General features: G+C 43.6%; 1 protein-coding gene across 4 annotated transcripts in view; it reads right to left on the minus strand.

Moving 5' to 3' along the window:
• The window catches only part of si:dkey-172j4.3 (diacylglycerol kinase delta), a 118,908-nt gene that overhangs the window by 12,767 nt on the left and 90,451 nt on the right, over positions 1-15,690 (minus strand). For all 4 annotated transcript variants that reach the window (XM_052460027.1, XM_052460026.1, XM_052460028.1 and 1 more), the window contains 8 exons: positions 15,462-15,569; positions 15,160-15,273; positions 13,084-13,218; positions 12,663-12,826; positions 3,524-3,638; positions 3,110-3,199; positions 2,562-2,681; positions 450-558 (listed from right to left, as the gene is read on the minus strand). In XM_052460027.1, the coding sequence (XP_052315987.1) occupies positions 450-558; positions 2,562-2,681; positions 3,110-3,199; positions 3,524-3,638; positions 12,663-12,826; positions 13,084-13,218; positions 15,160-15,273; positions 15,462-15,569 (955 nt within the window). The remainder of the gene's footprint in view (positions 1-449; positions 559-2,561; positions 2,682-3,109; positions 3,200-3,523; positions 3,639-12,662; positions 12,827-13,083; positions 13,219-15,159; positions 15,274-15,461; positions 15,570-15,690) is intronic.

Here is a 15,690-nt window from a genome sequence, read left to right on the forward strand (position 1 = left end):
CTGCTGGGGGGAGGACAGGCACATAATAATGGATGGAATGGAGTTAATGGAATGGTATCAAACACATGGAATCAATGTGTTTGATACAGTCCAATCTATACCGTTCCAGCTTTTACTATGAGCCCATCCTTCAATTTAAAGTGCCACCAGCCACCACTGACAAGGACACTGAAAGTTCATGAATCCACAAGCATGCATAGGTGAACTCAAAGAGAAACAGAATCAAACAAGAGAAAATAAACATACAGAAGCTACAATATAGAGCTACACAGCATTTAGAGCAGGCCAGGGCTATTCATTTCTGGAGCCTGATTGTCCCCAGCAGGCCGTGAAGTAGGGGACTCGCCTAAACTCTTACCTGACTGTTGCACCAGGCCACAATGTACTAAGCTGTGGCTGTGGTTGTATGGAGGTTAGGCCTTAAAGCAGGGACTCGCCTGGATCCTTACCTGACAGAGAGCTGTTGGACATCTGCTTGTGGAGCTTCTCTCTCTCCTTCCTCACCTTGGGCATCATCTTTAGCTTCATACTACTCTTGCCACTCACTCTCACAGAGTCCTGGAAAGAGGGAGGGAAGATCAGAAAATGGAAGAATAGAGGGAGGAAGAGAAATAATGGTGTGGTTGAATACAAATGACTTCTGCTGTTGTCAATCCATGTACAAATCAGACCTGGGTTCAAATACAGTTGTAGGTATTTCAATTACTTTTCAATAGATTTCAAAACAAGTATTCGGATAACCTTAATAGTAGTCGAATATTGGAATGTATTTGAAAATACCATTTGGAAAGTATTGGCATGTATTTACAATTACTTCAAAAACATTTTGTTGGAAGTATATGAAAGATGGTATTATCCCAAAAATATTTGAATGCATTTGAAAATAGTTGTGAATGTACATAGTAGTTCAAAAAAAAATTCAACTTAACATGTATAGGTCTTATTTCACTGTTTCATCACAATATGCGGCCCATACTTTATACTTTGGTGTCTCATGAAAGAGATGCTATGTTACATTTCAAAAACATCAGTGTTTCAAAAAGCTCCTTGGACATTGAACTGAGATCTGGTCTGAAGATAAGCCCTCCAATGCTGAAAAGCTGCTCCACAGCTGCGAAGTGTGTGACTGTGTGTCTTCCAGAACTTCAGAGGATCAGTGTGGCGCCGGTAAACTTTGTGGCAAGATCATTGATGTCTGCAGTAAGTGCAGCCTTCTAAGTGTGATTGCACCATGCCAGTTTAAATTGTGAATCCAAGACTGAGGCAATCTGGTATGGTTTCTTATGCTCATAAACAGTCAGGCGCTTGTGAACTTCTTCCAGGTTTTTGGACAAGCTTTCCATTCTACCTGGTAGAGCAAGTGAGGAGCTGTTTAGTCAGTCCTCTGATACATGGAATGATGTAGCTGGCTTTGACAATGTCAGATCCTTGCACTCTATCTGTGGCAACCTCAAAGGGGATTTGGATGTCCACAACATCATCACATCATCATTTCCGTTGAGAGTTCTACCTTGTGGCTGGTTGCAGACAATTCTCCCCTTCAAGGTGACCCTGTGCAAATATTGCTTGCTGTAGTGGGAGACAATGTTGGAGGCTTTGGAAATGGCTTTGTGGTTATCTGCAGATTTATAGGCATCTTTCACAGTGAGTTGTAGTGTGTGAAAAGCATATTTCATGCTGTGGAAAGTGAACTTCATCAAGGTCAGTGGAACTTACAGACCTTCCTCCACTTCATCATCGGTATCCTCTTCTTCAGCGGATGTGTCGTCTTCAAAATGAGAAAAGGCAACAACGATGTTAATGGCGTTATAGTTGACCACGGTGTTGACTTTGGTTGTAGTGATCCAAGATTTCCACAGACTGTATAATATAATAATAATATATGCCATTTAGCAGACGCTTTTATCCAAAGCGACTTACAGTCATGTGTGCATACATTCTACGTATGGGTGGTCCCAGGGATCGAACCCACTACCCTGGCGTTACAAGCGCCATGCTCTACCAACTGAGCTACAGAAGGACCCACACTGTATGTGCTGGCAATGCATTCTCCAGTATGGCGGCCTTTGAACCGTTTACATGCCAGCATTACACTGTGAAGAGTCCAATTCTGTAGGAAGTGCCATGCCTTTTAGAGCATAATATTTGACGGTTTTTGAAAAGGGTTTCAAATAGTATTCAGTGAAGTATTTGAAATTGGCAGTCTATTTAGTTTTTTTATTTTTATTTTTACAAATAACCATTAAAACAAATAAAAATAGAAAGAATACACAGGAAAAATAACATCTTAAATAACAAATACTCAAATACACATGTATTTCAACCCAGGTCAGGTGCAAATTGAGCAGACAACTTTACCAAAGACACACAAACACACCCCCAACCTTTACACTAGGGTTTCCCAAACTCGTTTTGGTTTTTGCCCCAAAACTACATAGCTGATTCAACTGATCAAAGTTTGATGATTAGTTGATTATTTGAATATGGCAAAAACCAAAACGTGCACACCTTGAGGTCCCGAGGATCACGTTTAGGAAACCCCATCTTGCACACACACTCACATCCACTTCCTCTGAGCAGTGCATGGCAGGGCAGATCCAGTGTATATCATCTAGCTTGTGGAGTTCAGCACTCAGAGAGTTGAGAGTAGAGAGAAGGTCCTCTTCCTGGGGAGAGTCCAGCTAAAACAGAGCGGGGGGAGGAGAGCCGGAGGGGGGACAGGGAGGAGAGAACGGGGAGGAGAGAGGGAGTGGAAGAGACCAGTAAAATATACTTACATGATCTATTAGGAAACCTTTTTCACACTACTGAGCCGAACCAAGCAGAACCGAGCTAATTAGCCTAATCTGCACTGGTTTGGTCTGTTCACGAATTCACCATGTTTGCTGGGACAGACAATGTGAAAATAAAATGTCTGATCCAGCACAGTAAGGTTTGGGTTTAGCCTGGGTCCTGGGAACTGTTCTGCTATCATTCCACTCCTCCCCACGCCTTGTCATGCAAAACAATATGTCAATGACAAGGAATGAAAGGAATGTTAGCAAAACAGGTTCTGGATTTCAGGCTAGTTGGGGTTGGCTATAGTGCAGTGGTAGAGTTTATAGTATACCAGTAGTTTTCCCTCCAGCAGCATCCTGGTCTCCAGCTGAAGGACTTTACTGCTGTTCACAATCTCCACTGCTGTACTGCGACTCAGACACTGAAGAAATAAAACATACACAAACTATTGTATCGGGTACTTCAGCATTTCAATTACGATAGGTTAGGAGTTAATCGTAACAGTGTAGTTTTGTTGCCCCCTCAAAGTGTTTCCCCACAGTGGCTGCTGGGTAGTGTAGTTGTGTCTTCCCCAGAGTGGCTTCTGGGTGGTGTAGTTTTATGTCCCCGCAGGTCACTGCTGGGTAATGTCGTTTTTGTTCCCACAGGTGGCTGCTGGGTAGTGTAGTTCATTGCATTCAGAGAGGCTGCTGGGTAGTGTAGTTTAGTTTAGTTTAGTGACGGCTGGGTCGTGTAGTTGTCTTACCTCAGGGCTGGATGGTTTGGAGGGGAATGCTTCAGTTAGGACCATGGCACTAGCATTGACAGCATGGGCTAACTCCTGTTCTACCAGTTTGTGGGTCTTAGCTGCCTCTCTTATCCTACAGGAAATAAACATAACATCTTATTATATATCAAAATAAAAACAAATACAACTGAAGAAAGACTTGAATTGTAAGAGCTCTATTTTCCTCAACATATTTACATTTTAGAAACATGTATGTGAGAATTTGGGGAGGACTTTATTATAACTCCACATAAAATAAAGCATTTATAATGTATTTATAAATAGTTTATTCATCATTTATAAAAAATACATTAAAAAATTAAATGTCAGCAACCTAGTTATTCACACATTTATACACAACTTTAAAAGTATTTAATAATGATCAATAAGATAATTCAGCAGATATTTAATGTAGGTCCTTATAAACCATTTACTAATCATTAGTATTTTTGCGCGGCCTCATCTAAAGTGTGATCTATTTATACATTATAAATACTTTGTAAATGTTTTGAGTGACCCTTGTAATTTATCACAAAAAATGGACATTCCAGCAGTACATGATGCTCCTTAAGATTTAAACAATAAGCACACAATACAGAGGATGCTTAAGAAAATATATGAAACATTTTATTTGAAAACAGTCACACTATTGTAATAGTGTGATGTGTAACTTCAGACACACTCCATGCTGAGTGAAATAATGTTTTTAGTCCAAAAATGTGAACAAATGATTTTTGACAGTGACTTTTCTACCAAAATCAAAGTGTGGATTGCAATCACTCTATAGAGCAGTGTAATCTCAGTTAAACCATAACAAAAATATTGTGTAATTTGGTCCGATGCATGATTAAGTCCATAAGTGTTCCGCTTTGTCTCCACCTTCGCAAAAGGAAACTCTCAGCCAAACAACACCACACACTAATTTCACCGCATGCGCAAAGCAGTCAAAGTTTAAGCCGTGCCGTTCCCAGTCCTGGTACAGTGGTTCCTCCTTAAAAAGTTGCGTAATACTGCAGCACACTTTGCGGGCTGCTACAGATTTCTATGTCACGTTATTTAATTGTCAGCCATTTTTACCATTAATGCTAGTTCGTGCTAGTTTGACGACCAGATGGCATCTTTGAGAAGCATTTGAGTCTTCAATGTTGGAATTATTAGATAATTTGCTATGAAGCCGCTAAATAAGATTTGGTGGGTTGCATCAGAAGTTACATAATTAGTCCACCTGTGTGCAATCTATGTGTCACAATTTCAGTATATATACACACATGTTCTGAAAGGCCCCAGAGTCTGCAACACCACCAAGCAGGCAGCACCATGAAGACTAATGAGCTCTCCAAACAGATCAGTGCCAAAGTTGTGGAGAAGTACAGATCAGGGTTGGGTTTTAAAAATATCAGAAACTTTGAACATCCCACGGAGCACCATTAAATCCATTATACAAAAATTGAAAGAATATAGCACCACCACAAACCTGCCAAGAGAGGGCCACCCTCAAAAACACACAGACCAGGCAAGGAGGGCATTAATCAGAGAGGCAGCAAAGAGACCAAAGATAACCCTGAAGGAGCTGCAAAGCTCCACAGCGGAGACTGGAGTGTCTGTCCATAGGACCACTTTAAGCCATACACTCCACTGAGCTGGGCTTTACGGAAGAGTGGGCAGAAAAAAAAGCCATTGCTTAAAGAAGAAAATCAGGAAACACATTTGGTGTTTGCCAAAAGGCACGTGGGAGACTCAGCAAACATATTGAAGAAGGTACTCTGGTTAGATGAGACAAAATTTGAGCTTTCTGGCCATCAAGAAGAACACCATGTCTGGCACAAACCCAACACCTCTCATCACCCTGAGAACATCATCCCCACAGTGAAGCATGGTGGTGGCAGCCTCATGGTGTGGGATGTTTTTCATCGGCAGGGACTGGGAAACTGGAAGGAATTATGGATTGAATTGAAGCAATGATGGATGGCACTAAATACAGGGAAATTCTTGATAGAAACCTGTTTCAGTCTTCCAGAGATTTGAGACTGGGACGGTGGTTCACCTTCCAGCAGGACAATGACCCGAAGCATACTGCTAAAGCAACATTGAGTGGTTTAAGGGGAAACATTTAAATGTCTTGGAATGGCCTAGTCAAAGCCCAGGCCTCAATCCAATTGAGAATCTGTGGTATGACTGAAAGATTGTTGTACACCAGCGGAACCTACCCAACTTGAAGTAGATGGAGCAGTTTTGTCTTGAAGAATGGGTAAAAATCCCAGTGGCTAGATGTGCCAAGCTTATAGAGACATAACCCAAAAGACTTGCAGCTGTAATTGCTGCAAAAGGTGGCTCTACTAAGCATTGACTTCGAAGGGGTGAATAGTTATGCAGAATCAAGTTTTTGTTGTTGTTGTTATTTCTTGTTTGTTCCACCATAAAAAAATGGTGAATGGTGAATACTTTTGCAAGCCACTGTAAATGGGGGACTGTGTGGTTCTGGACTGGTTCCGACTGACATTTTGGTGTAGAAAGTGCTCTGTGAATGTTGTTGGGTCCTGTGCCTTACAGTGCCAGAAAGCCCCATCTGTCTGCTCTCCACTACCACTCTCTCAGCGAAGCAGACTTGAAGTGTCAGGTTTCAGGCCCTATAGTGGCATGTCAAATTTTCTGGCCTATCCAGACAAAGAATATATTTGCTCTTCCTCTGAGCGAACGGACCCCAGTCTTGGAGACGGCATATGAGCATATGAAAGGGGACAATCTAGCGAATCCAACAGTTGTGGTTTCATCTCACTGTGATATTCTCAGCCGGATTTAGAGCTCTCACCATGAAAAAATACTAAATCATTTCATAGAATTTAAACAAGACCACTTTCACTCGGTCACAGATGGACAAAATCAAGCTAAAGTTGGAACGAGTCTGCACACCGCTCAGACGGCTGCTCACAGTGGACGTTTATGATAAACTTCTCTGTTATCACTTATATGAAATGGTGCCAATATTGTACTGTCACTAAGTACTGTGTGGTCATAAATATTTTACAGTCATAACAAAGGTGAAATCTTATAGTAAGTTGTTCATAATTTGATTGTTACTATATACATGAGTGAACAAACTGGACTTGCTCTGTTCGAGAATATCCTATCGACGGGACCTGAAGAACTGTATGTTTCTTGGAGTCGTGGTAAGTCAACGACATGGATAATATACATCTTGCTGGTTTTTGCATGCATCGTCAAGACTGGACAGCAGCCTCGGGTAAGATGAAGGGAGGAGGGGGGTGTCGCTTTGTTAAAAACTGCTGGTGTGCGATCTATAATGTTTAGGAAGTCTCAAGTTTTTGCTTGCCAGAGTTAGAATAACTCATGATAACCTACACACATACGATTTACCAAGAGAGTTTTAATCTATATTTTCCATTGCTGTCTATTTACTGCCACAAAAAGATGCTAGTATAAGACTGCACTCAGCGAGATGTATAGGGCCATAAGCAAACAGGAAAATGCATATCCCGAGGTTTCCCACGGCCTGTGATTTTAATGCAGGGAAACTGAAATCTGTTTTACCTCATTTTTACCAGCCCGACACCTGTGCAACTTGGCTACACCTGCGCAACTAGGCTACAAAACTCTAGATAACCTTTACTCCACACACAGAAATGCATACAAGGCTCTCGCTCGCCCTCTCTTTGGAAAATCTGACCATAACTTAAGCCAACACCTCCTTTGGCCGCCTTTCCTTCCAGTTCTCTGCTGCCAATGACTGGAACGAATTGCAAAAATCGCTGAAGTTGGAGAATTATATCTCCCTACATCTAACTTTAAGCATCAGCTATCTGAGAAGCATACAGATCGCTGCAGCTGTACACAGCCCATCTGTAAATAGCCCATCCGTAAATAGCCCATCCAATCTATCGACCTCATCTCATTTTATTTACTTTTTTGCACACCAGTATTTCTACTTGCACATCATCATCTGCACATCTATCACTCCAGTGTTAATTTGCTAAATTGTAATTACTTCACTACTATGGCCTATTTATTTCCTTACCTCCTCACACCATTTGCACACACTGTATATGGACTTTTTATATTGTGTTATTGACTGTACGTTTGTTTATTCCATGTGTAACTTTGTGTTGTTGTTTGTGTTCTTACTGCTTTACTTTATCTTGGCCAGGTCGCAGTTGTAAATGAGAATTTGTTCTCAACTGGCCTAACTGGTTAAATAAAGGTGAAATAAAAATTAAATAAAAAATCCTCATGATTCCTGCTTACAAGCTAAAACTCAAAAAGGAAGTACCAGTGACAAGCTCAATACAGGACTGTTTCGCTACCACAGACTGGATTATGTTCCGGGATTCATCCGAAAACATTGAGATCACCACCTCAAGCTGAACCTCGGCAAGACGGAGCTGCTCTTCCTCCCGGGGAAGGACTGCCCGTTCCATGATCTCGCCATCACGGTTGACAACTCCATTGTGTCCTCCTCCCAGAGCGCTAAGAACCTTGGCGTGATCCTGGACAACACCCTGTCGTTCTCAACTAACATCAAGGCGGTGGCCCGTTCCTGTAGGTTCATGCTCTACAACATCCGCAGAGTACGACCCTGCCTCACACAGGAAGCGGCGCAGGTCCTAATCCAGGCACTTGTCATCTCCCGTCTGGATTACTGCAACTCGCTGTTGGCTGGGCTCCCTGCCTGTGCCATTAAACCCCTACAACTCATCCAGAACGCTGCAGCCCGTCTGGTGTTCAACCTTCCCAAGTTCTCTCACGTCACCCCTCTCCTCCGCTCTCTCCACTGGCTTCCAGTTGAAGCTCGCATCCGCTACAAGACCATGGTGCTTGCCTAAGGAGCTGTGAGGGGAACGGCACCTCAGTACCTCCAGGCTCTGATCAGGCCCTACACCCAAACAAGGGCACTGCGTTCATCCACCTCTGGCCTGCTCGCCTCCCTACCACTGAGGAAGTACAGTTCCCGCTCAGCCCAGTCAAAACTGTTCGCTGCGCTGGCCCCCCAATGGTGGAACAAACTCCCTCACGACGCCAGGACAGCGGAGTCAATCACCACCTTCCGGAGACACCTGAAACCCCACCTCTTTAAGGAATACCTAGGATAGGATAAGTAATCCTTCTCACCCCCCCCCCCTTTTTAAGATTTAGATGCACTATTGTAAAGTGACTGTTCCACTGGATGTCATAAGGTGAATGCACCAATTTGTAAGTCGCTCTGGATAAGAGCGTCTGCTAAATGACTTAAATGTAAATGTAAATGTAATTGAGGAGTTCACCACATTAGTCACTGACATCATTAATAAGTGCATCGACATCGTTGTCCCCACAGCGACCGTACGTAATCCTGCTACGACATCTGATGAGCCATCAAACAGGTAAAGCATCAATACAGGACTAAGATCGAATCCTACTACGCTGGCTCTGACGCTTGTTGGATGTGGCAGGGCTTGCACACTATTACAGAGGGAAACTCAGCCGTGAGCTGCCAGTGACGACAGCCTACCAGACAAGCAGATCACCATAGTTCCTGAACGACAATGTCTAAATGACTATCGCCCCATAGCACTCACATCTGTAGCCATGAAATGCTTTGAAAGGCTGGTCATGGCGCACATCAACACCATCATCCCTGACACCCTGGACCCACTCCAATTCGCAATCTCTATTGCACTACATACTGCCCTCTCCCACCTGGACAAGAGGAACACCTATGTGAGAATGCTGTTCATTGACTACAGCTAAGCGTTCAACACCATAGTGCCCTCCAAGCTCAGGACCCCGGGACTGAACACTGGATCCTGGGCTGCCCCCAGGTGGTGAGGGTAGGCAACAACACATCTGCCACTGACCCTCAACACGAGGGCCCCTAATTGGTGTGTGTTAAGTCCCCTCCTGTACTCCCTGTTCACCCACGATGGCATGGCCACGCATGACTCCAACACCATCATTAAGTTCGCTGATGACACGACGGTGGTAGTAGGCATAGTCAACGACAACGATAAGACAGCCTATAGGGAGGAGGTCAGTGACCTGGCAGTGTGGTGCCATGACAACAACCTCTCCCTCAATGTCAGCAAGGCAAAGGAGCTGATCGTGGACTACAGGAAACGGAGGGCCGAGCACGCCCCCATCCACATTGCATATATGCTGATGCTACTGTTTATTATCTATCCTGTTGTCTAGTCACTTTACCCCTACCTATATGTATATATCTACCTTAATTACCCTGCACATTGATTTGGTACTGGTACAAACAGTGTAGTTATTCCATCCGCCAGGAAATCAAACAAGCGAAATGTCAGTATATAGACAAAGTATAGACAAAGTGGAGTCGCAATTCAACGGCTCAGACACGAGGCGTACGCAGCAGGGTCTTCAGACAATCACTGACTACAAAAAGAAAAGCAGCCACATCACGGACACCGATGTCTTGCTCACAGACAAACTACACACCTTCTTTGCCTGCTTTGAGGATAATACAGTGCTACTGACGGAGCCCGCTACCAAGGACTGTGGGCTCTCCTTCTCTGTGGCCGATGTGAGTAAGACATTTAAACGTCTTAACCCTTGCAAGGCTCCCGGCACAGACGGCATTCCTAGCCGCGTTCTCAGAGCATGTATAGACCAGCTGGCTGGTGTGTTTACAGACATATTAAATGCTTCAAGATACATCCCACATGCTTCAAGATGGCCACCATTGTTCCTGTACCCAAGAAGGCAAAGGTAAGTGAACTAAATGGCTCTTGCCCTGTAGCCCTCAGTTCTGTCATCATGAAGTGCTTTGAGAGGCTAGTCAAGGATTATATCACCTCCACCCCACCTGTCACCTTAGACCCACTTCAGTTTGCTTACCGCCCTAATAGGTCCACAGACGATGCAATTGCCATAACATTGCACACTGCCCTATCCCATCTGGACAAGAGGAATACCTATGTAAGAATGCTGTTCATTGACTATAGCTCAGCATTCAACACCATAGTACCCTCCAAGCTCATCATTAAGCTAGAGGCCCTGGGTCTCAACCCCACCCTGTGCAATTGGGTCCTGGACTTCCTGATAGGCCTCCCCCAGGTGGTGAAGGTAGGAAACAACATCTCCACTTCACTGATCCTCAAAACTGGGGTCCCACAAGGGTGCATGCTCAGACTCCTCCTGTACTCCCTGTTCACCCATGACTGCGTGGCCATGCACGCCTCCAACTCAATCATCAAGTTTGCAGACGATACAACAGTAGTAGGCTTGATTACCATCAACGACCAGACAGTCTACAGGGAGGAGGTGAGGGCACACGGAGGGTGGTGTCATAAAAACAACCTCTCACTCAACCTCAACAAACCAAAGAGATTATCGTGGACTTCAGGAAAAAGCAGAGGGAGCACCCCCCCCATCGATGGGACAGCAGTGGAGAAGGTGAAAAGTTCCTCGGCATACACATCACAGACAAACTGAAATGGTCCACCCACACAGAGAGTGTGGTGGAGAAGGCGCAACAGCGCCTCTTCAACCTCAGGAGGCTGAAGAAATGTGGCTTGTCACCTAAAACCCTCACAAACTTTTATAGATGCACAATTGAGAGCATCCTGTCGACCGCAAGGCTCTCCAGAGGGTGGTGCAGTCTGCACAACGCATCACCGGGGGCAAACTACCTACCACCGATGTCACAGAAAGGCCAAAAAGATCATCAAGGACAAAAACCACCGAGCCACTACCTGTTCACCCCGCTACCATCCAGAGGGCGAGGTCAGTTTAATGTGCATCAAAGCTAAGACTGAGAGCTGAGACCGAGAGCTTCTATCTCAAGGCCATCAAACTGTTAAACAGCTATCACTAACATAGAGAGGCTGCTGCCAACATAGACTTGAAATCATTGGCTACTTTAATAAATGAATCACTCGTCACTTTAATAATACCACTTTAAGAATTTTTACATATCTTGCATTACTCATCTCATATGTACACTATATACTGTATTTTAAACCATCTATTGCATCTTGTCTATGCCGCTCGGTCATTGCTCATTCATATATTTATATGTATATATTCTTATTCCATTCCTTTACTTAGATTTGTATGTATTAGGTAGTTGTTGTGGAATTGTTAGATTACATGTTAGATACTGCTGCTCAGTCGGAACTAAAAGCACAAGCATTTCACTACACTCGCAATAACATCTGCTAAACACGTGTATGTGACCAATTTTTTTTATTTGAGTTATTGTTTCTTATTGTGCATTTATTCCTTGTGTTATTATTTCTTATTGTGTATTTATTCCTTGTTATTATTTTTAAAAATTTTCTCTCTGCTTAGGAAGTAAACATTTAATTGTTTATCTACATCTGTAAAAGGTCTAACTGCAAATAAATACATGTGACATTTCTACCTCAATGACATATCAGTGGTAAAAATCCTCTAGAGCAGAACTGGCCTGTCCGGCCAGCTGTCGTGTGGGCTATATGTCCCTGTTTTATGATTAGTTTACATTCGCAAGGTTGACAACATTAGCAAAACATTCACATTGAACTGCTTCCTCAAGTCCAAAACAGTTTTTGTGAATAAAATGTTAATTATATTTCCTTTAACATCCTTGCGTGCTTATTCTTTTACCATTGATATGTTCCCGGCTATTTTGAGACCTTAGATAGACTCAGCAAAATGACGTTGCTACAAGCAGCACTGCAGATATTGCCGTGTGTGAGATGCAAGACATTGCTCCTCACACATAATATCTGCGTATGTGCATGGGTTAGCTTCACTCGGTTTAGAGCGTGGTAGGTACAGGACCAAAACAGCGGGGAAGTTTAGCCTCGCGTTTCAACGATCGTAGTTATTGCGGAAATTTACCCACTCTGCTGTTTACTCCGCCTATGTCATATCGCTGAGTCTACCTTTAAAATTACGCTCCAGAACTTTTGTATAATTTCAGCCAAATGATGAATAAACTATTTACTAATCCATTATACACGTTTATTTATTTATTTATTTTTTACATGGAGTTATTATAAAGTGCTACCAGAATTTGTTCTTAATTTACATGCCTGTTTAGGTAAAAGTTCAGTAAATTCAAATGTATATTTCATATTTTCTCAATTCATTTTTCAAAAAATATTTCATTGAATACCTAGTGATGAGTGTGTCTGCCACCATCCCCAGTTGCTGTACTTGAGCACATTCCTCCTCTGTGAGGTATTCCATAGACTGCTGAGAGTTGAGGCGGGGCCTGGAGGAACGGTAGGTGTCAATCTTCCTCTTATCCTCCCATGATGTTAGAGTCCTCTCAAAGTTCTGGAACATAGCAATAGAATGTAGGAATAGAATGAACAGAATGGACATGATGGATGCGTAGAGGTTTATTAGATACATCTGTTGCCCTAATGCAGTGTTCCTCAATCCTGCTGTGCAGGCTTTTGTTCCAGCACTCACACACTTAATTCGACAAACCAAACAATTATTTGATCAATTGAATTAGTTGTGTCAGAGATGGCCTGGAACAAAAGTTTGCCTATCCATACACACTCACACCCTCCCAAACACAAACGTACCCTGTCTCTGGTGAGCATCTGAGCTCTGTTCTTGTGTGTGATCTTGACTATCCCTGGAGGTTGGATCCATGCTTCTCCATCCACCTGTACTGGTACACCCTCCTCCCCTAGGATAGTTATCTTCACCTGACGACACTGGAGAGAGGGAGGAGAGTGAGGGGGAAAGAGGAGGGGAGATGAGAGAGAGATTCAGTATGTGTATGTGAGTGTGGTCAATTCAATATAATGTCTACTGTCTTTAGAACTTTAAAATGTGACTGTGATGCATGTGTTGAAGGTTTGTGTGTTAGTGTGTGTGATTCAGTATGTGTATGTGTTATGCGGTGTGGTCAATTCAACATAATGTCTACTGTCTTTAGAACTTTAAAATGTGACTGTGATGCATGTGTTGAAGGTTTGTGTGTTAGTGTTATGCAGTGGTGTGTGTGATGTTACCTGTGCTATGCGGTGGTGTGTGTGATGTTACCTGTGTTATGCGGTGGTGTGTGTGATGTTACCTGTGTTATGCGGTGGTGTGTGTGATGTTACCTGTGTTATGCGGTGGTGTGTGTGATGTTACCTGTGCTATGCGGTGGTGTGTGTGATGTTACCTGTGCTATGCGGTGGTGTGTGTGATGTTACCTGTGTTATGCGGTGGTGTGTGTGATGTTACCTGTGCTATGCGGTGGTGTGTGTGATGTTACCTGTGTTATGCAGTGGTGTGTGATGTTATGCAGTGGTGTGTGTGATGTTACCTGTGCTATGCGGTGGTGTGTGTGATGTTACCTGTGTTATGCGGTGGTGTGTGTGTGATGTTACCTGTGCTATGCGGTGGTGTGTGTGACAGTGGTGTGTGTGATGTTACCTGTGCTATGCGGTGGTGTGTGATGTTACCTGTGTTATGCGGTGGTGTGTGTGTGATGTTACCTGTGTTATGCGGTGGTGTGTGTGATGTTACCTGTGTTATGCGGTGGTGTGTGTGATGTTACCTGTGCTATGCGGTGGTGTGTGTGTGATGTTACCTGTGCTATGTGTGTGTGATGTTACCTGTGTTATGCGGTGGTGTGTGTGATGTTACCTGTGTTATGCGGTGGTGTGTGTGTGTGATGTTACCTGTGTTATGCGGTGGTGTGTGTGATGTTACCTGTGTTATGCGGTGGTGTGTGTGTGATGTTACCTGTGTTATGCGGTGGTGTGTGTGTGATGTTACCTGTGTTATGCGATGGTGTGTGTGTGATGTTACCTGTGTTATGCGGTGGTGTGTGTGATGTGATGTTACCTGTGTTATGCGGTGGTGTGTGTGTGATGTTACCTGTGTTATGCGGTGGTGTGTGTGATGTTACCTGTGTTATGCGGTGGTGTGTGTGATGTTACCTGTGTGTGATGTTATGTGTGTGTGTGATGTTACCTGTGCTATGTGGTGGTGGTGTGTGATGTTACCTGTGTTATGCGGTGGTGTGTGTGATGTTACCTGTGTTATGCGGTGGTGTGTGTGATGTTACCTGTGTTATGCGGTGGTGTGTGTGATGTTACCTGTGTTATGCGGTGGTGTGTGTGATGTTACCTGTGTTATGCGGTGGTGTGTGTGTGATGTTACCTGTGTTATGCGGTGGTGTGTGTGATGTTACCTGTGTTATGCGGTGGTGTGTGTGTGATGTTACCTGTGTTATGCGGTGGTGTGTGTGATGTTACCTGTGTTATGCGGTGGTGTGTGTGATGTTACCTGTGTTATGCGGTGGTGTGTGTGATGTGGTGTTACCGGTGGTGTGTGTGATGTTACCTGTGTTATGCGGTGGTGTGTGTGTGATGTTACCTGTGTTATGCGATGGTGTGTGTGTGATGTTACCTGTGTTATGCCTGTGTGGTGTGTGTGTGATGTTACCTGTGTTATGCGGTGGTGTGTGTGTGATGTTACCTGTGTTATGCGGTGGTGTGTGTGATGTTACCTGTGCTATGCGGTGGTGTGTGCATACCTGTGTTAGAATGTATGCACACATGACCTGTAAGTTACCTGTGTTATGCGGTGGTTGTGTGTGTGTGATGTTACCTGTGTTATGCGGTCTGCTAAATGGCATATATTATTTATTATTATGTTACCTGTGCAATGCGGTGGTGTTGGATGTTGATGACTCTGGATACAGCCATCTGCATACTGCCAAACACAGCCACCACCTCTAACTTCTTATCATCAAACGACGGAGCGCCAAAATTCTGAACACACAGAACCAAACAAATTATTACTTGCAAAAATTAAAAACACACTAAATGCATATAAGAGTGTGCCATTTGTTGAAATTAATCCTGAAAAACAGTTACCAGGTAAGACAGTATATTAGCTAAAAGCTAGCTGCAAAGTGTAAACATTTTTCAGTGAATAAGAAAAGAGTGTGTTAACTCACGTTGTCCTCTTTGGTTCCCCCCCAGAAGTTGATTCCCCCCGCATAGCTCGGGATGTTGAGAACAGCTAGACCCTGAAGACTAGGCAGACACATAGGTACACCATCACACTAGAGAGAGAGAGATAGAGAGAAAACATTTGTTCATCATACAGGTGACAGAACCAAGGGTAGGATACTTTAGCCAACAAACATCATCTTATTGTCAATCCCTCTCTAATATGTAGTGATA

The sequence above is a fragment of the Oncorhynchus keta genome, chromosome 13 (genome assembly GCF_023373465.1).
Source record: "Oncorhynchus keta strain PuntledgeMale-10-30-2019 chromosome 13, Oket_V2, whole genome shotgun sequence".
NCBI lineage: Eukaryota > Metazoa > Chordata > Actinopteri > Salmoniformes > Salmonidae > Oncorhynchus > Oncorhynchus keta.